The sequence below is a fragment of the Drosophila willistoni genome (assembly GCF_018902025.1).
Source record: "Drosophila willistoni isolate 14030-0811.24 chromosome 2L unlocalized genomic scaffold, UCI_dwil_1.1 Seg72.1, whole genome shotgun sequence".
NCBI classification, from domain to species: Eukaryota; Metazoa; Arthropoda; class Insecta; order Diptera; family Drosophilidae; genus Drosophila; species Drosophila willistoni.
The window spans coordinates 4,169,692-4,194,576 of NW_025814049.1; the positions used below are offsets into that span (position 1 = coordinate 4,169,692).

Genomic DNA, 24,885 nt, shown 5'->3' on the forward strand with positions numbered 1-24,885 from the left:
ACGAAAAAAAGGAACTAAAATGTAATTCCCCTTTCTAATAACTTTCACTTTTGATGATTCTAAAGACAACCAACCAACCAAAAAGCAACAGCCCAAAACTCATAAAAACACCGACCCACGAAAAAATGTGCTGTAAAAATATATACACGCATAATTCAACTCATAAATAAAGACAAACAAAGAAACGGATACAAAAAACTAATAAAAAAAATAAAATAATTGTAGTTAAATGCAAAAAGAAAATGCCTTTTTGGCCATCTCACCTCGCCTGAACTGAACGGAAAAGCGTTTGCTTTATGTTCTTTGTTTATTTATTTATTTAGTTTTTTTTTTTTGTGTTCTTTAGTCTCTTTCTTACGGTTGCCCGGCAAAGTCAATTAAGTCACCGGAGAATTGGTTTGAATTTCATTTTCATTTTGTTAGTAACCAAAGAAACGAACGTGGGACAAAAGCAAGACTGATTTTTATGTTTAGTTAGTACTATTAAATAAAAAAAAACACCAAACAGAAACAACAAGTAACAAAAAAGAAGAAAAAAAGATTCAACTACGAACAATAGACAAGAAGTAGCAACAGCAGCAGAAGCAACCAGAGGCAACCATAACAACGAACCGCCCAAGCGGAAACCTTAGCAAAATCCGTCGAGAACGACAACAGCAGCAACACGGCCAACAAAAGCAGCTAACACAGACCAGAGTGAGCCATGTTTGTAGTCATTGCCATGCTGTTTGTCAATGCCTGCCTGGCGGGTGAGTAAACTTATGTTACAAAATCTAACCAACTACATAGTTGAAGTTTTATGCGCCCAACCACAAAAGAAAAAAGAAGTTATAACAACTATAATTTTCTTCGTTTATAACTATTTATGTATTGGCAACAAACTAGACAAAAGTTAAAGCTTCTTAAGCTAATCCTAATTTGTATGAAAATGAAAGAAAAGTTAGTAAAAGCTTAAGTGGGTAGGCAAAAGAGACGCCTAATGTTTAGTAATAATAAGTATTAGGAATAGATTGTTGTAATTCTACTATTACTAGGCATATTACTTGACAGCAAACATGTTCGATTTCAGGATATATAGAGCAAACCAAGGAGGATATTAACTAAAGTGCTTTAAAAGAGATTATTTTATAAGAGTTTTATATTCAGAATTTCTACTGTATTCCATGCATTTATGTGCTTATAATTGTTTTGCTAAAAACATGAAATTTAATTAAACAGAAAGCTGCAATGCAGTGCCAAAAGCACTTTCTGCTAAGCACTAAGTGTAACAAGTCCTTGAAGGACTGTGGTAAAGTGTTCCTTCTGCTGCATGAAATATGCTGAAATATAAGGCCATGTATGTCCTGCACTATGGGAATAACCACATAGTGCTGCTTCATCCTGATGTAATCATTTCTGAAATTTTTAGTAAAGTATTCTTAACTAATTTGGAATTCTTTTAGGTATTTCTATTTCTCACATGAAATAGTTTCAAGGTTAATATTAAAGGTTTAAGGCAAGGTTTATTGCCTCAAAATTATCCTCAAATTGTTTCTAGCAGATCTAGTAAGTTCATTCAGTAAATAATAGTAAATTTAATTTCAATAACCCACAAATTGGAAAGCTAAGAAATGATACAACATTTTAACATAGTTCTCATAAAATTATCACACCAATGACAGTCACCGAGAAATGTGTATGAAAAGACTTTGTGTGCTTAGTGGGAAATGAAAAAATAGAAATAGGAAATAGAAAAATCGTTGGCAACATTCAGCAAGTTTGAGCAGCTGCTTTTACATTTCCAGCTACTTGAGCAACAAGCTTCATTTCCTTAAGAGCCTTAAGAGCTCTTTTCCTGAATATCTCGTTGCCAAGAAATTCTGAGTACCTAAAAGCCTTAAAATTAAATCTGGTACATGAAAGCGGAATAAATTTTTGAAATTGTAGTAAATAAACTTTTTAGTTTCTTTCCTAAAGATTCAGGTAACAGGAGTACTTTATGTTGTAATTAGACGTAAAATTAGGGTAATTAAATGAAATAATAATATTTGAGCATCTAAAACTGAGATATATGTATATATATAACAAGAATCCTGCAATTGGGACTCTCTAAAATCAAGACTAAAAGACGTACTAGATATGAGAAGCAAATAAATTTAGATATATGAACTTTAAAACTTAAATATAGGCTCAAACTAGAAAAAAACTAAGTTTTGAAAAGTGAGACAACAAATAGACACTAAAGAACAAATCGTAATTAATTCAAAAGTTATAAATTATTTTATAGCTAGATTTTTTTTTTGTTACGGGTTATTTAGTTTGGCATTTGCTAAGTCTTCTATATAAATTTGTTTGTTCTAAAGTTATTTTTTGTTTACTTTTTACGATTTAAGGTAAATAGAAATCAATTAAGTTACAGTTGGTTTATCTTTATATTCCTGCATAGAAGCTTACCATCTAATTGTAAACGAATGAGTTAGATAAAAACAGTTTAATATGCAGCTCATGAGCAAATATTTACTTATACTATCGGCAGATATCGTTTAATTAAGCAATAATGGTCAGAATCGCCCACATATGGCAAAAATATATAAATCGATTAAGATTTAGTTCATATTAATTTATTAAAATGGTAAGTAAGTAATAGTAAATGTGATTGAACAATTACAATTGAGTGCTTTTTCAGGAATGAAATGAAAATATAAATGGCTTGGGAAATTACCTTTTTTTAGTAGGTACTTACAAACATTGAAGGTCAAGAATATGAAAACCATTAAGTATTTATTTGGAATAAAAAATTTCTTCAATTTAACTCGTAAATCGTAAATGGCTGCGCATAAACATCATCTAAGTTTCCTTTTTTTTTTGGCGATACATTTGCCATTGTATTATCGTAACCTAATCCTCATCATCATAATAGGCACCATTCCAGCCACTCCGGAGAACATAACGGTCACCTTTCTGACGCCAACTGCCGTGCGGGTGTCATGGCAGACACAAATCGATCTGAAGGCGCATCCCATTGAGAAGTATATTGTGACATATAAGCCAACAGATGACAGGTAGGTATCCACCTGCTAATGCCTCTATCTATACACAAACAAATAAACACACAAAGGCACTCAAAGGCACTCATCATTCAGTCAGTTCCTTCTCTTTTTCTCCATGTCTCTCTCTCTCTCTCTCTCTCTCTCTCGGGCACCTGAAAACTAACCTAATCGAAAAGTTAAACAAACGCGCCGGGGGGTATGCAATGGAAATTGGTTTAAACAGCAGGAAAACTAAAAACGAAAACTGGTTGCATTTATGTAGAAGGGGTTGGGTGGGGGGAGGAGAGAAAGTGGGAGAAAAACGATTAAAAAACTAGACAACAAAAAAATAGGGGAAAAAGGAAAATATTTGGTATGCAATTGACAGCAGCAGGCAATTGAGTGAAAAAGGGGTGTGGCTATAGAGGCAGGTCGGACTATGTGCGTGTGTATCTCTTTGTGTGAGTCAGTGTGTGTGTGTGTGTGCGTCTGTGTGTGTGCATGGCCATGAGCTAAATAACGTGGCTCAAGTAAACCAAACAAGAACTAAAAACAACAACATCAAAATGAAAAGTTAAGGCCAAATTGACCGCGAATGCAGGCCAAAAGAAAAACAAAAGCCGCCTGCCTTCTTTGCCTTTTTTACTTGTTAACTGAGAGAAAGAAAAAGGTAAAGTAAAATAAAGTAAAGTTCGTTTGCAACAGCCATGCCAACGGGCTAAAATGAGAATGAACAAGAATTCTCAAGGTGTTGGTAACGGAGAGAGATAGAGAGGAAGGGAGTGAGAGGGAGAAGTTATAAAACAAGGGCACGACTTCGACTAGCGTGGCAATAGTTAAGGAAATCCAAATAGTACTTGAAGGCACAATGGAATGTACATAGACAAGAAAAGTTATTTTTGGTATAGATAGATACATACATACCCACACACATACACAGAATTTACACAGGAAACAATGCGGATAAAAGAAATAAAAAGACATAAAATAATCAAGATGTGCAACTTTGCTGTTTACAATTTTGTCTTTGAGAAATCACAGACAATGACAGAAAGAATGCTTTCTAAATTATAAGATACACTTGCAATTATTGATCGATTCGTTATAAAGCTAATTAATTATAAGAAGTTACCATGGTTATTGTAACGAATTAATGAGGAAAAGTATCTCTACATTTCTTAAGTTATTAATTCAACAATTGCATTAAATCTGCCATTATTGGTAATAGATAGAGAACTAGAAATAAAAATTGCAATATGTATTGATATAATTTATGTAAACGGTATAAATATATGAATTATTTTATGGCATTGAACATTTTAGATTTTTTTATACCATATCAATAAATTATGACATTTATTATGAACGAATACAAGAAAATTACTTTTGATTGAAGAATTTTCTAGATGGTTGTTCATATCAAAAATTCAGTTTTTTAGTTTTCTACTTTGATTTTCATCGATAAATTATTTCTTGACTCAAAAATTTGAAGTTTTAAATGTAGTTATCTTGCTTTTGTCAACTTTAAATGTTTTCTGTCATCGATAGAACATAAAAAATCATTCAGAGCTAAGATAGAACTACGATAGAAAAGTGTTTATATTCAATATTTATTTCTATGAAAAGGTAGAATTCCGAACGGATTGCCCTACAATGTCGGTGGAATTAGATGAATCAAAGATCAAAGCCATGAATATAATACCTAGAACCGAATATTGAATAAAACATTAAAGCGATATTGAAAACTGGAGTGTTCGTTAGTTAGAAAATATAGATGGAACGCAAGAGCCCATTAGGGCTATTAAGCTTATGAGAAATTTGGGAGACGAACAAATCTTGACATCCTGGTAAGGTAACTTCTTGCCTTGGCTTAACTTATTAGCATATCTTACATCTTTCTGAATATTAATGAATCAGAATTGAGACAAAATAATTCAAACATGTAAAATGTTTTGTTTTTTTATATATGTATCTTAAATCCAAATTAAAGTCTAAATAATCTTGAAATTTGAAACATACACAGCGGGGAATGGAAAATAATTTAAGATTTGCTACAATTTTTCTTAGTTCTATAGAAATGAACCCGCCCTAAGTATATACTTTAACTTGTTTGTCTCTTTTAAACCGAAATTTACCACAATTTTTTTAAAATTAAATTGACAACCAAGTGTTTTACGTGTTTGACAACGTTTTTAGTGTTTTGATTGATCAAATTGTTTCTGTGGTTCCACACCAAAACCACCAAAGCTCCAAATATGCCAAAAATTAAAAACAAAAAACAAACGATTTCAGATATATTAAAATTCCCCAAAGTCTGATACAAATAACAACCAAAAAGGAAACTAAAGCTCAACTAAAAAAGAATGCTTGTATCTATAAAACGAACTAAATTTTTAATTCGGTAATTTAATTCATGTCATTACACTGCAAAATTTATTAAATGACAAATCATTTTTTCTGGGAAATCACTTTTTTTCACCCCTTAATCCTTTGGCTCTCAGTTCGTTTATCAAAACCCTTTGATTATATGGACCCTTTTATTCTTTTATACAACAAAACAAAAAAGTGGGTCAATTTCATTCCACTTCAAATGAGATTGATTGAAATTGAATAAGAATTGACGGCATCAAAAAGTGCTGGCTTATAATGTAATTGAACTGATTGTGGCTACATTGTAATCAAAAAATAACAACTTTAGTAACATTAACAACATACTATATGATGTTAACAACTTTTGCTACTTGTTCAAGTTTTAGTTTAGTTTTAGTTAGAGGTGGTTGCCCCACAGAAATTGCCACAGAAAAAGTTTAACAGTTGCGGCAATGGAGTTTTTTGAGCAGCTGCGCATAAAAAATTTATTTTAAAAATACAAAACTGTACACCATAGAAAGTTAAGTAAATGTTAAAATGTTAATAATATATTTTAAAAACTCTATATATAAACTTCAAGTGCCAGCTGGGTACTTTTTGTGGTCTTAGTCGTGGGATTCGTTAGGCTTAGTATTTATCGTTCGTTTATATTTTTGCCTTGATCCACATTTACCACAAACTATCTTAAAGTCCGGAAATCATTTGCCATTTCTCATTTCATGATTGAAATCAAGATCAAAATATGCAAATAATACAAAAACTACTGTGTCATACGAGACAAATGCAGAAAGGAAGAGGTAATACTCTATCAATAGCGAGCCTTGGCATCATTAAGGGTAACTTTAGCCGCAGAAAACCAATTTGATTATCTGATTGGAGAGTCAAATGCATTTCCTTCTCCATAATTGCTTAAGAGTCAAAGGTTGCAAGAAATTTAAAGAGTTGGAAACGTTGCAATAATAAACGTTGTGTATAATTTCTTTTTGGAAGTTCACTTCCGGCATTTTTCACTCCGCTATTTGGTTCGCTATTGTTCGCTTGTCAGTTCCCTCATTAAGTCTCCTCTCTCTAATTATGGTCTTCATATAAATTCTTCATTCAACTACCGCATCTGAATCTTTTGTTGCTGCTTCCATTTTGCATGTCAGTTAAGACCACAGAAATAATGAAACGTAATGTAAAAGCAGAAAGAGCAAAAGGAAAGAGGCCAAAGGTCATCCGTTGGCTGGCAGTTGCACATTTTCGACTAAGAACTAAGCACTTCCGTTTTAGATTCTTGATGGCATGCCATGTAATAAGTTAAGTACTCGGCTTGGCTTGGCTTGGCTTGGCTTTTGTGTTGCTTTTTCTTCATATACCCTTCGATTATGTATAAGACAAATTTCAAACTCTTTTTGATGATTAGGTGAACCAACTTCGTGTCTATAAAGTAAAGCTAATGGAGTACTAAAAAAAAGTGTTTAACTAATGTTTTTCTCCACATTTGAACACACAAATAATTCACACACTTTTCTTAGTGGCATTGGGAAAACCTTAGTTCGAAAATTCTTGAAAGTTTTCTTTTCATTTATAAGTAAAATATCTTTAAATACTTACTTAGGGAACATGCTATCTTTCTTAATGTCTTAATCTTCTTGATCTCAATTTATTTTACGCCTTTCTTTTTTGTAATCTAATTAATACGAAATTGGATAAATGTATTTCAATCTATACAAAATTTTAGGAATATTATATCATTTTTTATCTCCTATGCCATCATGCCTGGTAGTTCTGACAAATACAAAGTCCTTCAATGCAAAAGAGACCGAAAATGTTTATATATTTTGTATATTTCAAATATATTGACACAATTCGAATTCCGATACATTAAAATGAGGCATTTTTTCGAGTTCATCAATCAAAAAATTATCTCTAGGTTGACTCTATAGAGTTTAGTACAGATATTTCCTTAATAAATCGAAGAATAAAATAGAAAGTTTGGTTCTTTGACGACAAGACGATGTAATATTGGATATATCTTTAATCATGAATTCTTATATTAATTTTGTTGCTGTATTGTTTACTGTATTTTTCAAATAAAAATATAAAAATATATATAATAATAATAAGGACCAACAAAAATTGGCATATGTTCAAATATTTGTTGAAACAAATGTTGAAAAAGACTTATTAATCAACTTGTTATGAAAATAATGTTTAAATTGCAAACAAAAAATTAAAATCAAAATTGTGGGAAGCTATTTTTTCACATATTTTTTTATTGGTAAACAAAACTTTGAACATAAATCATTAAAAAATTTAATTATTACCCTACGGGCAGATGGCGAAAAAAATATATATTAAAAAAGTTGGTGTGGAAATCGAATTTTTGCTATTAATAAATTCTGTGGGGATCCGAATTAGTGTTGAAAGGAAACATATAAATTTAAGTTGTCTATAAGTTGTATGATTAGACCAACTTATATTTTAGTAAATTAATTTTTAAGAAAAACCCTTTAACTATCTTACATTAGACAACTTTAAAGGTTCGTCTCAAAGATCGATGTATAAAAATATACAGAAATACATACAACTTATATTTTTATATATAAGTTTTAAAATTGTATAAATAAGTTAGTTGCTGTAATTAGTAAAAAGGTTCGCCTTAAAAATGTATCCATTGAAATGTACACAATGTTAGAAACAGCAAGAAAAGGGTCCCTCGTGATTAATTTAAAGGACTCTGAGCCAAAACAAAAAGGAAGCCACAAATAATTTTCCCACCAAACAGATAAATAGAAAAAAACATTATTTAATTACTTGTTGTGGTTCAGGTGGTAGTTGAACTGCAAGTGTGTACAAAATTCGACCTTATAAAATTAGATTTCTGAAACATTTTTAGGTACATCAGTTGCTGCTGGTGCTGCTGCAGTTCGCGTGAAAGGATATGTAGTGAGAGTGAAAGTCCTGGTCAAGGTGTTTTCAATTTAATAGTTGCTGTTCCTGTTTTCTATATGTATGAGTGCATTGTGTGTGTGTGTGTGTGTGTGTGTGTTTATTGTGTGTAGTTTTTTATAAATGGGCCTGCATGCGCGTGTTTGTCTTTTACTGCCCTTCATACCAAATGCTGACCCAATGTTATTATTCTCCAACTTGTTCCAAAAAGTTCACGCCTATGTTGAAAAAAAGAAGAACATTTTTATAACAAACTTGTAACTTATTTCTTTCATTTTTGTTCCACCATTTTATTTATAAGTCAGTTTTGTGTTTTTTAATTTTTTTGTTACTTTTATTCTTGGTTAGTTGGTTGTTTTTTTTTTTTGTATTACTTTTCTATCGATTTTTTGTTGTAGTTGTTGTATTTGTTGTTGCCAGTCATTATGGATAGCAGCAGGAGAAACTGGGAGCAGGAGCACGACCAGAGGAGTAGAAACTGAAATGGGAGCAAGGTGGGCCTATGTATCTTCCTGCCGTTTTTCGAGTAAATTGTGCCTGTGAATAATGTATGATTAGTACATAGACACGTTGATGGCGGCTGATGGTGACTCGATGGGCCCAAGAGTCCGTCTATCCCCAGCCGTAAAAGACAACCAATAGACAAATACACACACAGTATACACAGCACAAAAAATAAAAGCAAAACAAAAGAAAAAAACCACTCTTGACAGTCCATTTTCAAAGAATTCAATTAAATTTAAATATAAATTTCAATGAAATGAACTAATCTAGTTAATTGAAGTAGTTCATAAATTGTTGAATAAATTTCTTAATTAATTGCCAATTTAAATGTCTTTAAGTGCAACTTGTAAAATCCTTAAAATAGCAAGTTTAATTATCTGCCTTAATTCACTTTTCAAAATCAAAGATGGGTTATGTCTAATTGCTTTTGAACTCGACAATGTACGCAGCAAACTACTTTGATCTATCTATCAAACTGTCTGAAGACCATTAGATAGAATACATAGCTTGATGATTAAAAAGTTGATTTGGGCTTAGATAACAATTTAGTAGACAATTTCCAACTTAGCTTAGTTACTCTTGGAATCACAAATCTTAAACTCTTTATTGTTTGTATTAAAATTATATTTTGTTATGAATAATGGCTATAATATATGAAGAAATGTATATAAAAACTATATGAATAAATTTTTAGAATTTGAAACAACTTTGTGTTGGCTCTTTAAGTTATTAAAATAAACAATCAGGGACAGATTTTCCTTTCTTAATAGTAGAGATTATAGTTGAGCTCTTACATAACTATCATACAGAATATTTTATCATCCGACTAACTTTTTACTTACTATCCAACACGAATATAAATTCTGCTTTAATCATTTATTATTTAGAAGAATTTCCTCTAGTTTTCTTGCAGTGTATACACATGTTTCAAATTACATATATTTACTTAGATTTATGAACTTTATGACGAACCAGTTTCAAGTTGGACTAGCCCAATATGTCCAAGCATGTCCACGTCGATGTCAAGCACCATCAATAATAACCATAATAATTAATAACAATTACTGTCCGTTAGCTGGAAGCTCGGGAAACGGGAGAGTTTAGTAAATGAAATGACGTGAAGGGGGATGGGAAGTAGTTATAAAAATGAAAGGGAAAATACCAATCAATATGCTTAAATGAATAAAATTGGAGCAATTGACTGTATTGTGAAAAATCCCAAATTGACAATTATTAAAATGGAAAATGTCAAGGACTTTTTCTAAATGAAGGCAGAGACAGATACAAATAGCAAAATATATACAAATGAAGAGAAAAAAGCAGTGAGAGATAGAGAGTGGAATATTTATTTCAAATTGCCAATATTTTGGCATACGAGTGCCGACTAAAATGGATAAATTAAGTTCGATTTCGAAATACCCTCTATAAACATTTCAATTTCTTTATCAGTTTTTTTCTTAGAAAATTTTTGTTTTGTCAAATTTTAAATAACAAAGTTTTTGAACTTAAACTTTTTAAAGTAAAGTTATTAGAGAAAAAAGATTTGGTTAACAAGAAATTCAGAATTGTTAAAATTTAAAATGTTTTAAACATCAAATGCTACAACCCCACAAGGCAACTAGCCGAAGAAGTTGGCCAATTCAAAGCATCACAACCATAGGCAGCTGCTGGCATGAGATTCGAGTGGTCTGGTGGCAACTAAAAACTAGACTCTAGAGTTATTATTCAGTTTAGTTTATTGTTGGTTTGTTATTTAGTACTTTTGTATTTAGTTCTTTCCTGTAAATAGTTCTGACTAACCAACGACTACATACATGTATAATTGGCTGTGGTTTTCTTTTATTTCGATTTAAGCCGAAAAGCTTAGTTAGCTCAAATTAAAGGTTAGACTTCTAAACATCGTCAACATTTAGTGAAATATGTAAAATTATAAGAATTGCCCCTTAAAGTATGCAGCCGAAGATTTTTTTTATTTTGTAAACATTTAAAAACATTTTGAAATGTACTGTGGATATGAAATTAACACTTTGAATCAAAAATTGTTAATAAAGTTATGTCTCACAATTATGTAAACCAATTCTTTGGTTTGGTTCTTTTCCAGTATATTGCATACTTTAAGGGGCAAAGTTCCCCATTTCGCAGCCCTAGATCGTCGTAAGACTTATTTACTTTTATGTCTATTTTAAAATCACTTGGTTAAAAATAAAAAAGTTTATATTCAATGGGAATTGCCTCTTCTTTTTGAAAAGGACACCATGAAAAAGCTGGCTAAAGTTTATTGCACCAAAATAATTGATCCAAGCAAGTCACGATCTGAAATTGAACAGCTTTAGCAAATCACCTATAAATATTTATTAAGAAATATAACCTCATAAATTTCCATATTGATGCTGATGAAAAAAATACATATGCTTCTGTCTATTACATATATTTTCTCGAATTTGATATCCAATTATGTATATGCTCTCATGGGTATAGAAGTAAAAGTAAGTCTTGAAATTTTATTTCAATAAAGTTTTCTCATCGGGGCGTATACGTAATCTTAATTGAATATTTGATAGATATGGGGAAAAAGTGTTAAAGTCATACAGTCAAAAGATTAATGCATTTCTACTTTGTTACTTGAGTAAGTAAAGGAGGGGATGGGAGGGAGAGAAAGAGTTCATTTTCCCCATTTCCGTCAACAAAACAAAATCCAGATATGTTAACATGCTTGTGTTTGCACTTACAAATTTGAGTAATGGCCAACATACAGTTACAGTAGGCTTCCCCCCTCCCCTCCCCCCGCACATTTGGCTAAAACAATCGAAAAGCTAATTGTTTATTCAACAAACCGGAAAGCACTGGCTGGAAAAAAGTAACAAAACGAAAAACACACAAACCAACCATCAACATGGAAAGGAACAAAAAAATAACAAAAATATGGCATATATATAATGTAATATTGTTTCTATATATATATGGATATACTATATATGCATATGCCGCATGCGAATTATAAAATTTAACAGCTTCAGCCACAAACTCCCATTGCATGCATTCGTAATGTCCCATATACCTAAATATATACATATATACCTACGATATGTACGTGGGTTCGTGCCAAAAAGTACCTATATTCCTTGTATGAAGTCACAAGCGGCCAAGTCTGGCGGCAGACTGTTGACTGACTTTAATGCCCAAGTCCAAGTGTCATAAGCAGAAAGCGAATTAAATTTGATTTGCCCCAGGTTGCTGAAAACTTTAATAAGCTGGAAAACTTTACATACTTCTTCCAGATCCTTTGCCATTCGCCAAGTTGTGTCACATATGGCGGATGTTTGCATTAAATGTCCCAATTTCGTTTTACTCTAACATTTGCTGAGCCCACCTGAATAGGGAATGTGGCCAAAATGAGTAATGAAGTTTAATTAAACCTAACCAGAGAGAGAAATTAAGCCAGCTTGCTGGCCTATATATTGGTTAATGTTTATACATAAATATATATTTAACTTTCTTAACATATTTCATTTGATATTTCTTTTTCTGGGAACTGAAATTAACTCCGTTTGGTATGTATTCCCAAAACAGTATTAAAGAAGTAAATTTCGAACAAGCAAATAAATAATGGCAAATTATTTGTCTTGCTTGATTCAAGTGCGTTTCGCACAAGATGACTTAAGTAATTATTTCTAATTATCCATACGCACTGTTGTCCATCTGTGTAATTACTCTAGGTGGGAAAATACATATATAACATGATTGCGAGAATTATCAGTAAGCTGATTTCAAGCTAATTTCTGTCGAATTCCTTCAACATGCAAAGGTCAGTTAACTAATTAAGTGTAATTATTTGGAGTTTTGATAGATTTTGATATAATAGTAACAGATTCTAGTAATTGATACTAGCCAAGTCTTTACTTAAAGTTTTCATTTCTTGTAAGGACAAGCCATTTAAATGCTTGTGTCTTAATAGTACGTATTATCTGAGATGGAATGATAAACTAGAAGTCTAATTTCCTAAAAGTAAATATCTAACTTTAAGCTTAATTTATTATTAAAGCATAATGGAAAAGGAATTGAAATACCATGCAATAATTAAAGTTACTCGAGAAAGACAATCATTCCTGACAAATGTCTCTAACTGTCTGTAGAAAGAACGAGAAGTTTAATTGTCTTTGTAAAATGCATTAAAAGTCCATTTACTATTATTCACTTAGGTCGCTATTTCCTTAAATTTTGTTGGTTTAAAAATTTCATACTTTCTGTTACTTTTTTCCCAAAATTCTGTATTTTTATAAACAGCGATCGAATCTAATATTAATAACAATAGAACTTAGGCGAAGCAACACTCACATAATCACTTTAAACTTAACCAGAGAGAGAAATTAACCATCTATTATTTTCATCATGAGTGTATATATAAAAATTTGTGGTTAATTTACAAAGAGTAAAACAAGAGAATTAACTGCTCTTAATTTAAAAATAAGTGATTGAAAATCCTTTATTTAATTTCTTTAGAAACAGGATAATTTTTGATATCAAATTCAAAAACCACCGAGTTATATTATCAGTCTGCTGAAAGCAGTTCGGAATAGAAATTTATTTCAAACTATTTGAGACTCTACTTAAATAAATGATAATCTAATTCTTATTTCATTATGTATGTAATGCCCCTATCTTAATTTTTATATTTTGCATTATCAATAAACATAGATATTTCTTTAAATTAGAATTTTTAAGCAAATCTTTGTCAGTTAATTAGATAATTTTTGAAGATAATTAACGATCATTGACATGATCAATGTGATCATGATCACCTAAAACGCTGTTGTTAAAAAAAAGAATCAGATCTTTTAATTGGCAATAGAGGAAAATTATTAGGAAGAGCAATTCAAACTAAATATTTGTATATACATATATGCTTTTCCTAATAAAAGTTTATAATTTCATAGATATGAATAAATATGGACATAAATATGACCAGAGTCAGTAGTCTCTTAAATGATTAGAACTAAAGTATGAATAGGAAGAAATGAAATTCTATTTATTACAACAATGTCTTGCAACTATGTATTACGATATATATGAAGGCAAATAGTTTATTTGCAGATCTTTTTGAATGCTATAACAAAGTCAAATTTAAATATTTAGAAATCAAACAGATAGAGCAGATTTATAGTCGTCAATTTGACATTTATTTTAGTTTTTAGAAATGTTTACATGTCAGTTGTAGGAGGGGAACATAAAAAAAAGAACGAGACTAAAAGAAAATGCCAGCAACTTTTGCTCCCCTGTGGGCCATTGCGATGTCGTGGTTGTTAGTATGCATGTGTGTGTGTCAGTGTATATATATATATACATATATCTGTATGTATGAATAATGAATCATTTTGTAAGACTGTTTGGTAGTGGACTCCGCTGTAATAGGAGACATTGCACAAAAGGCCAGAACTTGGCTACGCACTTGTTAGCTCTCACATGACAAAGCGGGGGTGGGGAGTGAGTGGAAATGTGAGCTCAATTGGCAAATCTAGGACATGTTTGGTAACTGCCGCGCTGCTAACACCTACTCCTACCACTTACTTCGCCTCTTGGCCCACCGTGCAAAAGTGACAAAGTGAAATATTGGCCAATGCTGTAATTACGAGAGAGAATGTGACGACCTCATATTTCACGACTGGATTGTTGTTAGAACTTGTGCAATTAGTCCAACACACACACACACACACACATAGTCACACACACGCTCCTACCAACATTGCACCTCACACCGAAATCCCCTCTTCACCTCCTTCCCCTTAGTGACCATTCGAGAGTGGTAATTGAATTAATTTAAGTTACAGGGTTGTACAGGACGTTGCCGGAAACAGTGAGGCCATTGTCCTAGATCGCCTTCTGCCCAGTACACAATATTCCCTAGTGGTGACAGCCATTTGGTTGGGCAAAAAATATCGCAGTCGTGGACAGATCAAATTTCGTACATTGGGTAAGAGAATCTACATGGAAATATGTGACAATATTTTCATGATTTTGGTTTTCACTCTATTAGATCTGCCCAAGAATACATCACAGCAGGATTTCCCGCCTGGAGTCTATGGGAATGGTAGAAATGCCACTGGCAATAATAGCATATTTGGTGATGATGTCACCTCAACGGCTACAAATACACTATCCCATGGCACTACAAGGGAATTGCCCACGGTAAGCCCCCCCCAAAAAATGTTTGTTTGTGTGTGTGTGACCCAGTTTTCTTTCCTTTCGCAGATACGCGGCGTAGAGATCGGCATAGTTCTGATAGTTCTTATGGTCTGGGCCGGGGCCATAGCTTTGTTCTTTAATCGTTGGGGCAAAATACGTATGCTTCTGCCATATCAACCGGACTACAAGCACGAACAGCTCAAAGTACCCGGCACAGGGGTATGCAGTGCCGGCGGTTGCAATGGCCAACACTCACATCAGGTAGGTCCAATAACAAACTGTCAAACCAGAATATCTCTTCTGGTCTCCATATCCCATTTCTAGCTACAACTTTTCTAATTCGCGTTGCGCGTCAAAAAAAAAAAAAAAGAATATAATATAAAATAATAGAAACAAAACTATAACTATTTAACTCTCTTCGTCTGCGGAGCCAAAAAACATAAATAAATAACTTATGAACTGTTTCATTTTCTGTTATGCTTTATTTTTAGAACCTACACCCCGATTTCTTTGTCAAGGTACATCTAAACTAAACTAAAAACTATTTAAAAAAACAAAAAAAGCAACAAATATTTTTGCATTCCAATTAGCTTGAATTTTTTTTGCATCTCAATTCAAAGTAAATAATCGAATTTAATTGAAAAAAATCTATACTTTAAAGAAACAACAAACACCAATATATATATATATATATAATCTTATTTTCAACTATTTGCACTACCCCCGCCCGCCCGCTACTTGAAACAAAAATTTTAAGACTTAATTCTGAATGAGAGATCTTAACAATTGGTTCAGCTGAAAACTGAGAATTTAGAATGCTTTATTTCAAAAAAAATTTCCACCGCCTCGAACCCTTTTTTCTAGAGAACAATCACTCCATTTTTCTTTTCTGCATGATTTTTGTGAAATTCTGGATCAAGGAATAGGAATAACATATAACTTTGTCCCCAAAAGTATGCATTAGACAGTGAAAAAGATAAGTTTACGATAAATGAATGATTTTTTGGAATAATCATTTGTCGAAACACTAATTAGTGACTCATTTTTAGTTATCAGACATTCCAAAAATCATACCGTTTTTCCATTGCATACTTTATGGGGGTAAAAAGCCGTCTACATTTCTCGATCCACCTTTGTGAAGGCATAACCGAATCTACAGCTGCAAAACGGGGGGAAATTTGCCCCCTAAAGTATGCAATGAGCAGTTAGAAAAATTACTTTTTGAAACAAATGAAGAAATTTTCTTTGGATAACACATAATTCTCAAAGCAAACATTGTTTTTAAGAAAAGTTGTATATTTTTTTAACAATGTTGAATACTGTTTCAGCCCATTGCATACTTTAAGGTAGAAAGTTCACCGACTTCACAGACCTAGATCGGCATATGTGAAGGTGGTCAAGTTTTTAATCGATTAAGAAGTATTCCCATGGAGTATTTAGCTATACACTTCCCCTCAAACTTCCCCAGTTAAAATTTTTCATTTGCTTAAAGAAGTGAGCACTTGCTAGTTTCGATTTAATTAACAATTATGTTTAATTTATGTTTAATTTTTCATCTGTAGCAATTTTTTACGGCACTTGCCTAATACGGTTTAACGATTGAACACCCTCAAAATTCAACCAAATATTTTTTAGGTCGTACTAGAAATATTTTGCATATTTAGTGCGTTTCATTTAATTTATTATTTTACTTTTTTGAAAAGAAAAACAAAAAAACACTTTGTTTTTTTTCTTAAGTTTTTTGGTTGAGATCTCTCTCACTGACAAATTGTTCCCTTACCTTTCACTTCGCCTCTACCGAAAATTCCACTCTATGCTCTGCTCTCTTGGCTCCACTTTTGATATGTGTGATGATGATGATGATAATGCTGCAGTGCTTGCCCCGTTGCGAGGGCTGCGGAATCTTCGATCGATGCTTTCAATATCCACGCCGCGAACTGGAACGCGATTGTGGCTGTCAGTTTGCCCTGCTGCATAAGGCGGATGTGGAGAGCTAGCAACCAGCGCATCGTGAACCGGCCTCCACTGTAGCGGCTGTAAGTGCCCCCCACCATCATCATCATCAGCATCAGCATCAACATGGCACTCCAGTGAATACGTATGTGCGTGGTCCCAGTGTTGATAATCAATCCAATGTCTTGGAACATATGGATAGCATGGATGCAGACACCCAGGCTGGACAATTGGAGGATTTGGAGCCAGATGAAGAGAGCCAAATGATGATGGCTGCTGCCCAGGGGCAAAAGGAAACCGAAGATCAGCACTTAATACAAAGGGAAAGAGAAAAAGATAGAGATGTCGCACAGCCACAACGAATGCTGCCCCTACAGATATGTGCATCCAAACAGCGTAAATTTGCCACTCAGCGTAGCATATTGAAGAATTCCCAGGAACGCACCTATGTTGAGGAGAACGAAGTGCTCGAGGCAAAAAAACAGTTGATTCTACGAAGACGACGTCTGTTCAGTCATTATCGTCAGTACGATCAATGGCGTCGTCGACAATTTAGCTATGATCCGAGTTACTTTCGCCCGCCTCCGTTGCTCCCTCGACCGTTGGCATGCGCTGCTGATTACACTGCTGCAGCCAGTACAATGTATTCGGGAACGGGCGCTGGTATCGGAGCTAGTATCGGACAAAGCAATCATCATGCCGGACGACGGCGACGTCAATATCGCCGGCAATATTCCTGTGCCGATCGCAGTCGCGATGGCTCGCGAGAAAGTGGCGGCTCCTCGAACTTACAATTGCAGGCCACACAGAAATATCACAGCATGGTGGCCAGCGATACCATACACACCGATTCATCCATGCTCAATCACAGCAACTACAGTGAACCGGCCAGTGTAAGTTACACAAAAACAGCTTGGCGCACGGATTTTTCAGCGGCACCGACTAAAGAAATGCCACAGCACTCATTTTGTGTGCACAGCAACAACAATAACAACAACAACTATTGGTGCACTCCAACAACCCACTCCTACACCATATAAGTACCTACCTACATATATATGTACATATACATATACACAAGATCACACCAATCACACAGATGGAACAGATGGGCAAAACAAAAATAAAAAAGCAAAAGGATCACTACGAGGACTTTTACTTGTTTTGTTTTGCATTTCTGCACTGATTAAAGTGATGTGAGTTTGAGTGAGTTTTGCCCATCGTCCTAGTCACACAGTCACCGTCACAGTCCTGCACACACCCACAAATCCTGTACAGTTTTCAAGGATATTTGCGCCCGGAATTCACTACACAGCAACAAATCGCAAGCATCTCTCAGCATCTCAAGCTTGATTTTTCTTTTAAACTTTGCTAGGACGTTTTTCGTATTCGTAATCGCATTTCGTATCTGCCATTTTCCACGCTTTTCGCTTGTTGTTCTCGTCTCGTCTTAGTGTGCGTGTGTGTGTGTGTGTGTTGTTTTTGTTGTTAGGATCAGGCTTAGCTGCTGCTTGTTATGCCCTGAGTGTGTGTGTGTGTGTGTCGTTAAAATGATAAGAAGGATTCAAAAAAGTTCAAATGAAACTGTGACTTTTTCTCCCCTCTCTTCTTCTCAATTTATGTCTATTCTTTTCTCTCTCTCTCCCTCTTTCTCTCTATTTGTCTCCAAAAAAAACTCTCTATCAATATCTCTTGTGTATCGTATAATGATGCAGTTCGACAGCAGTGAATGTGCTCACCCACCGTTGCACTGCAATAACCGCGTAAGAATCAAACCTGATCCCAGCGATCAGAATGGTCTAAGGTTTATTTTAAGGATTATTTCCGTTTTTAACTAATTGCCATTGTCCTTGCAGCACATCCACATGCTGGCCGAAGAGCATTCCACATCGATATCAGAACGCTGCACACGTAGTCGCATCAACTCGGCCATATTTGTGTCCTCGGAGGGTAGAGGATTCGATTCCATTGAGTTCCTGCGACGACATGGCTCGCAGAGTGTCTTGTGCCGGAAGGCCAAGAGTGCGGAGAATATCACAGATAATGGAAGAAAGGTAAGTAATATTTTTATCTTATGGTGGAGCATGAGCTAAATCACTTTTCTTCTCATCCATCTTTTTTTTAGAAGAGCCTCCGCCAGTGGCGAACAGATCCCGAGGACTCTGTCAAGCAGCAGCATCTCTCTCAGGACAGCAATGATATTGAATTAAAGGAATGTGGCGAACTACTTCGTTTGCCTGTCGTTCAGGCTATCGATTCAAAGCAATCCCCCACAGCTGTCACCAGTCTATTGGCTCGTTCGGCTGCCATAACCACAGCCAATGTTATAGTGGGTAGCATTTCTCTAGAGGCACCGCCACCCTATATGCAAGATGATGATGCCGATACGCCTGCCACAGCCGCCCTGCTGGCCTCAGCCATTGTCCATGATTCACAGGATTCAGCGGAAACGGTTGAGGAATTGGTCCATGTGCCATTGCTGGCCAGTGCGACGGCAACAGCCACAGTCTCGGCTGCCTCATCCACGCCCAGCATAGCCATTGAGGCGAAGCCCCGTGTCCTAGTGCATCAGCGCTCATCGACGGCCTCCTCGTCGCCGCACAGTAGTCCCAAAAATCTTGGCTTGGGACTGAAAATAGTCAAACCCAAAATAAGCGGAGTCCCAATGGTCTCTGTATCCGGTCCATCGCCGCCCATCGAGAAACCGCCTCTGGCTGAATGTTTGTAACAAATGGCAGCCGAAACATTTATCTAAAAAGGCAACTGGACACCGGACGGATACCTCACCCCCCCTCCCCCTTCCCAACTCCCCCAGTAATCCCACAAAGCATTATCCTACAGCAAAACAAAAAAGAAAGGTGGATTAAAGTATGCCAGCTGCTCAAATAAGTGTTTCGGTGAAGCAGAAGACCCATTGAGTATGAGAAATACCCAAAAAAACTAAGAATAGGAATAGAAATAGGAGTAGGAGTAGTAGTAGGAATAGGAGTAGGTATATAGGATATGTAGCTGTAGGTGTTTAGGACATGCAAGAAAGCTTTGTATATTCAACAACGACTGAAGTATACACATAAATACAAAAAACAAAAAAAAGAAACAAACAAACAAAACAAACGAAACAAACAAACATATAAAACGATAAATATGTAACCTATAGATGTAACTGATAAATCAGCTTTAACAACAAACAAGTAAACTATCAGGCTTTAATATTATCATATGGAAAACAAAACTTGACATGGACGAAAGCGATTGATAATAAAAAAAAAGAAAAAAACGAAAAGAAACATAACGAAAATTGAATGAATTTCTGGTTTAACCTACTAATTAGTCTATAGGATCACCGTTAGCTCTTTTTTGATTGTTCTCCTATACATATAGCCAAAAACCAAAAACCCCAAGAAAACTCTTTTTAGGCACTCAAAACTGTTATACACCTTCTATATATATATATATATATATATGTATACTGAGCTATTTATATATATATATATACACCTTGTAAAACATAGTCCAAAATGTTACCTAGCTAACATATCATCTTAAACACATAGTTAAAAAAAAAAAATGATTATAAGAGAACATCAACTAAACAAAAAAAAAAAACCCACGACCAAAGAACGAAACATTTGAAACTGGAAAACTCTTAGATCTATATAAAAATCGTAAAATATAATTTCGTAGAAAGTGCCCAAGTGTTTTACTAAATGTGTAGATGTCTAGACTATAAAAATCTACCTAATACTTCTACTATATATAGTATAATATAAGTATTCAGCACCAAAATTGAAAACAAAAAAAACCATACAGACTAACTAATTACTATGTATACACTTTGCTCTATCCATGTTTCAATGTTTCTTTAGATAGCCTCTATTTACTATGACACTCTATATCTCTTCTCTATATACAAATACATAAATATTATCTTAGTTATGGATACTCGAAACAAATTTTAAAACTTTACCACTATATACTCTCTATCAGTGTTATGATATACATACATACATACATACAAATTATGTAAATAAATCCCTAAAGCACTTGTACCTACACAGACATATATACTATACTATATATATATGTATGTATATGCCTTCGATTTCAAACCAAATACCTATTAATTTGTTCATCACAGACTTCTTTATATACATAGTTAACTACACTAAACATTCTCTACTCTAATTTGGAGTAGAACACACACAAACACACAAAAAAATGTTGTTATTAAGGAATTGTCAATTTATGGTCCAAAGCTACAATAACAAATAATTAAAAAAAAAAAATAAGAAAACAAAGTTTAAAAGGGAATGAAAGAGAGACCACAATAACTCTATATAGTATGGGGTTCAAAAACAGCAAAGTTAATTTAAGTTTTATTATATATAGTCTACGTTCAATTCGCTAAAACAAAAATTAAAAAAAAAAAAAAACAACAAATTGTGTGAATGTGTATTTTTCAAAATCAAATAAAACAAATTAAATACATTTTTTGCGATAACATTTCTTTTGGCATAGATATTAAGGTTTATTACTTGATTTCTCGAAGAACATTTTCTTAAATGTTTTCTTAGGGAAATTCATGATATATATAAATCCGTCTCTCTTCTCTTCGCAATGTCTTGGAGTTCCTCCAGAAAAGGGGCTTGGCTGTTTCCCAATTTCGCCGGTTTGGCGTTTCACTATAGATGTTGATGCTCAAAGTGGGAAAACGTTTTATTTTAAAAGTCTAATGTCCGCCAATGAACGGCCTACAATCTTAGGCCAGATGAATGTGGAATCTTATATATAGTGCAGTCATACGATCTCGATGAAATATGGCACCGTTATTTGGCCTCATTAAGCTTATAAATATTAAATTTTAAGGCAATAGCATCAAAAGTAACAAAGTTATTGATAAGTTTCACTGTTTTCGGGGTTTGAAAATCAATTCAAAGCCCTTAATTTTGCTAGTAAAATGTATGACAATTGAAATTTACTTCTTTGTCTATAGGTAAATGATTTAGGGGAGTGATCGACTATTGAGAAAGTCTTGAAAACGCATTAAAATTGTTAATTAAGATTACATTTTGTATAAAGCATGTCAATAATTTATTAATTTTCAGTTTTCTCGTGAATTAGGCATCCACAAGATTCTGTTGTGAAACACCGATTGGGGCTATATTGGCATCGGCTTCGCGTACGGATTGAGGCCTTGCAGTCTCTTTTTTTTGGTGGCTAAGCAAATACGTCTCCAACTTAACCAAAGGAACTTCAATACACAAAATCCTTTCCAACTGATACAATCAGAGTGACGCCAAAGTGCGACCAGAAAGATCTGAAAGAGGTTCCCAAAACGACCAACTAAGCAGAAACTTAATGATCCCGGCTTGACCAGTGTAACAAGTCCATATAAGCCAGCACAGGGCTAGGGACCAGGCAATTCGGCTAAAGCACAAATAAAAGGCTCCAGCCAAGGATGTGATATTCTCTGATCCCTCTTGTGTATAGGGATACATGGCAAAGATGACTGTGGCTAGAAGAGAGAAAGAGATCAGCCATAGAAGGAGAGTAAACCATCTGGGAAGACGCCGGCGATTGCGATTGCAGTGTAGAAAATAGCCAAAAAGGAGACCGATGAGTCCCGTCATGGGTACCAGATCCTGTACCAGAGTTCCATCCGTCACAGAATTGTCGGCGAAAAGAGCATTCAGATAGTTGGTTAAGCAGCGATTGAGCTGTTCCGCACTGGATGAGGATGGCATACAAGTGCCAATACTTAGTGTTAGGTCTAACAACCAACTATTGAATTGGCCTGTAAGCTTTCGAACTGAATATTGGCCAGCCAGTATTTACTGCTGTCATTTTCGTGACTAAGACAAGAGTCATTTTAATTTAAACATTCTTAGTATTATTTTCATTGAAGATATATAGGTATAAGGTGATGTTTGTGCAAATATATTTTGGTCTAGTCGAAAATGTACGTAAATTATACGTGATCTTGTGTGTGAATATATGCAGGGTACTCAAGGGTAGTTTATTGCAGAGAGCCTTGTATTTGATTTCATTGATCTCCCCCTTGTAACAGGAAAATGAAAAAGATGTTCTTTTAAATATTTTCGCGTTTTGAGTCCTGAAGAGACATAGCATTGACAGTAAAATGTTCACAATTATCACGACGTGGGTATATTATATATTCAATATATACATAGAATTATTCGTTTTTATTATGAAATGTTTCTAGTCCTTCGGTTTTTCAGGATGCAGAAAACGATCATGAATTTAATTTAGACGTTTAAACTAAACTATAAGGTGAAAGAAATGTCTTAAAATACGTTATTTTTTAAACTTAACAGACACAAGTCCGTCATCCCTTTTTCGAGAACTTTTAATTATCTTCCATTGAAAATAATGATCTGCAAACATCCCACCTTTTGCACTAATAGAATTCTAATACTCTTTGAAAAAAGGAGAATGTTAACTTTGCCTATTTAATGGTATATATATTAATTAATAAATAATTTTCTTATTGTTGTAAACTTTAGGTCTATGTAAGCTTGTTTTAAAAATGTTGTTTGCATTCAAGTGATGGCTGTGGTGGAAATCATTCTTTCTGTAATAGAATATTATAATTTATAATCAATAGTTACCAAACAGGCCGACTAAATATATTTTTTACTATATAAATCCTAAGGATATTTTAAAATTGGTTAAAGAAAAATCAATCAATTTTCTTTTTAAGTGTTGAAAAACAAGACTTTGTTAAATTAAAGGCTTCCGGAATTGTCTTAGTCGCTTGAACTTGAAAATTATCAGCGACAAAAAGCTGGCGTAGTCGTTTGAGTGATTTAATTTCGGCATTGTCTGCATTTACCATTAGATTTATTTCAGATTGCACAACATGTCAATTTAACTACATGGCGAAGAGATAATGAAAGAACAACCTGTAATTGGCAGAAATTTTGGTATAAGTACAAGGTGAATTTCTCATTTTTGGCAAGACGCGAAAATGTTTTCGAAGTTGTCAGTCCTCCTTGTGTGCCTGTGTGCGGGCAATAGCCTCGCTCTGACCCACAATCTCGACGGCACACATTTATTCCATCTAACACTGAAGAACCATGTGAAAATCCAACGGCTGCAGGTGGAAACCGAAACGCTGGCGGAAGCTCACCAGGATAAAACGACAACTTGCTTTAACCATTACACGCCAATCTTCAGCAACTTAACCAATCAGTACGAGTACGATTATAATGTGTGTCTCGACAACTATGATAATGCTAGCGAAATTATCGATGCCAAATACGCCCCAGCCCGTAATCAATTCCAAAATACCATCCTTGAATCATGTAAATCCCTCTATGGCTGCAATGTGAATTCAACCAGTAATTATACAGCTTTCGATTGTATTGCCGAACATGTGAGTAATTAAGGGATTATAATAAGAATAATCTTATTGACTTAATAAACGTTTTGCAGGCCGCCGAACAGTCAAAGGCCCTCTACAACCTATCGGCCAATGGCACGGAAATCTCTGCCAAAATTAAGGAGGAATATCGTGTGATTGATGTCCAGAAAGAAATTTGTATTAACAATGCCGAATGGATTTACGTGGTCGAGAGTGCAGACACATATGAAGAGTTAAATACCTGCCTCAGGGGTGATCTAATTATCGTAACCCCTGGTCCCGATATACCCGGTACATCACTTATCACAACTACTTCAGACAATACGCCAGTACCGACTGCTCCTGTGATAGTAGATGCACCACCGACACCATCTTAAATAGTTCTTTATGGCAATGTTTTTACGACAATTTGAGGCAACAGAAGGGTCTACATTTCAAAAATAAAAATTCCCACACACACAGTGAACAAACAGGTCAAAAGAACTGTCCGAACTTTCTCCGTGGTCAGTGGTATACATGTACTAGCTAAGTTCCCTTTTATGAAGTGGTAAC

The 24,885-nt window shown here is 34.2% G+C and overlaps 2 protein-coding genes across 5 annotated transcripts; both read left to right on the plus strand.

Annotated features, from left to right (window-relative positions):
- On the plus strand, positions 1 to 20,400 carry LOC6646201 (fibronectin type III domain-containing protein 5). 4 transcript variants are annotated; one of them, XM_023177812.2, is made up of 9 exons: positions 1 to 749; positions 2,900 to 3,041; positions 14,636 to 14,784; positions 14,848 to 14,999; positions 15,063 to 15,257; positions 15,488 to 15,514; positions 18,665 to 18,712; positions 18,806 to 19,003; positions 19,075 to 20,400. In XM_023177812.2, the coding sequence occupies exons 1-9, from the start codon at positions 704 to 706 to the stop codon at positions 19,675 to 19,677; spliced, it is 1,560 nt and encodes a 519-aa protein (XP_023033580.1). In that variant the 5' UTR covers positions 1 to 703; the 3' UTR covers positions 19,678 to 20,400. The 4 variants fall into 4 exon arrangements, with proteins under 4 accessions (XP_023033580.1, XP_023033581.1, XP_002068678.2 ...); XM_023177813.2 differs by lacking the exon at positions 15,488 to 15,514 and having other exon boundaries at positions 14,642 to 14,784; XM_002068642.4 differs by lacking the exons at positions 15,488 to 15,514; positions 18,665 to 18,712.
- A 3,537-nt stretch (positions 20,401 to 23,937) lies between these two features.
- On the plus strand, positions 23,938 to 24,783 carry LOC6646200. Its single transcript, XM_002068641.2, has 2 exons — positions 23,938 to 24,345; positions 24,405 to 24,783. The coding sequence occupies exons 1-2, from the start codon at positions 23,938 to 23,940 to the stop codon at positions 24,708 to 24,710; spliced, it is 714 nt and encodes a 237-aa protein (XP_002068677.1). The 3' UTR covers positions 24,711 to 24,783.
- The last annotated feature ends 102 nt before the right edge of the window (positions 24,784 to 24,885 follow it).

Excerpts from the sequence above, each read along its gene's own strand:
- LOC6646200 (XM_002068641.2), top strand. The coding sequence starts at position 23,938 with ATGTTTTCGAAGTTGTCAGTCCTCCTTGTGTGCCTGTGTGCGGGCAAT. Across the intron at positions 24,346-24,404 it reads TCGATTGTATTGCCGAACAT|GCCGCCGAACAGTCAAAGGC; the intron begins GTGAGTAATTAA and ends AACGTTTTGCAG.
- LOC6646201 (XM_023177812.2), top strand. The coding sequence starts at position 704 with ATGTTTGTAGTCATTGCCATGCTGTTTGTCAATGCCTGCCTGGCGG. Across the intron at positions 14,785-14,847 it reads GATCAAATTTCGTACATTGG|ATCTGCCCAAGAATACATCA; the intron begins GTAAGAGAATCT and ends TCACTCTATTAG. Across the intron at positions 15,000-15,062 it reads CTACAAGGGAATTGCCCACG|ATACGCGGCGTAGAGATCGG; the intron begins GTAAGCCCCCCC and ends TTCCTTTCGCAG.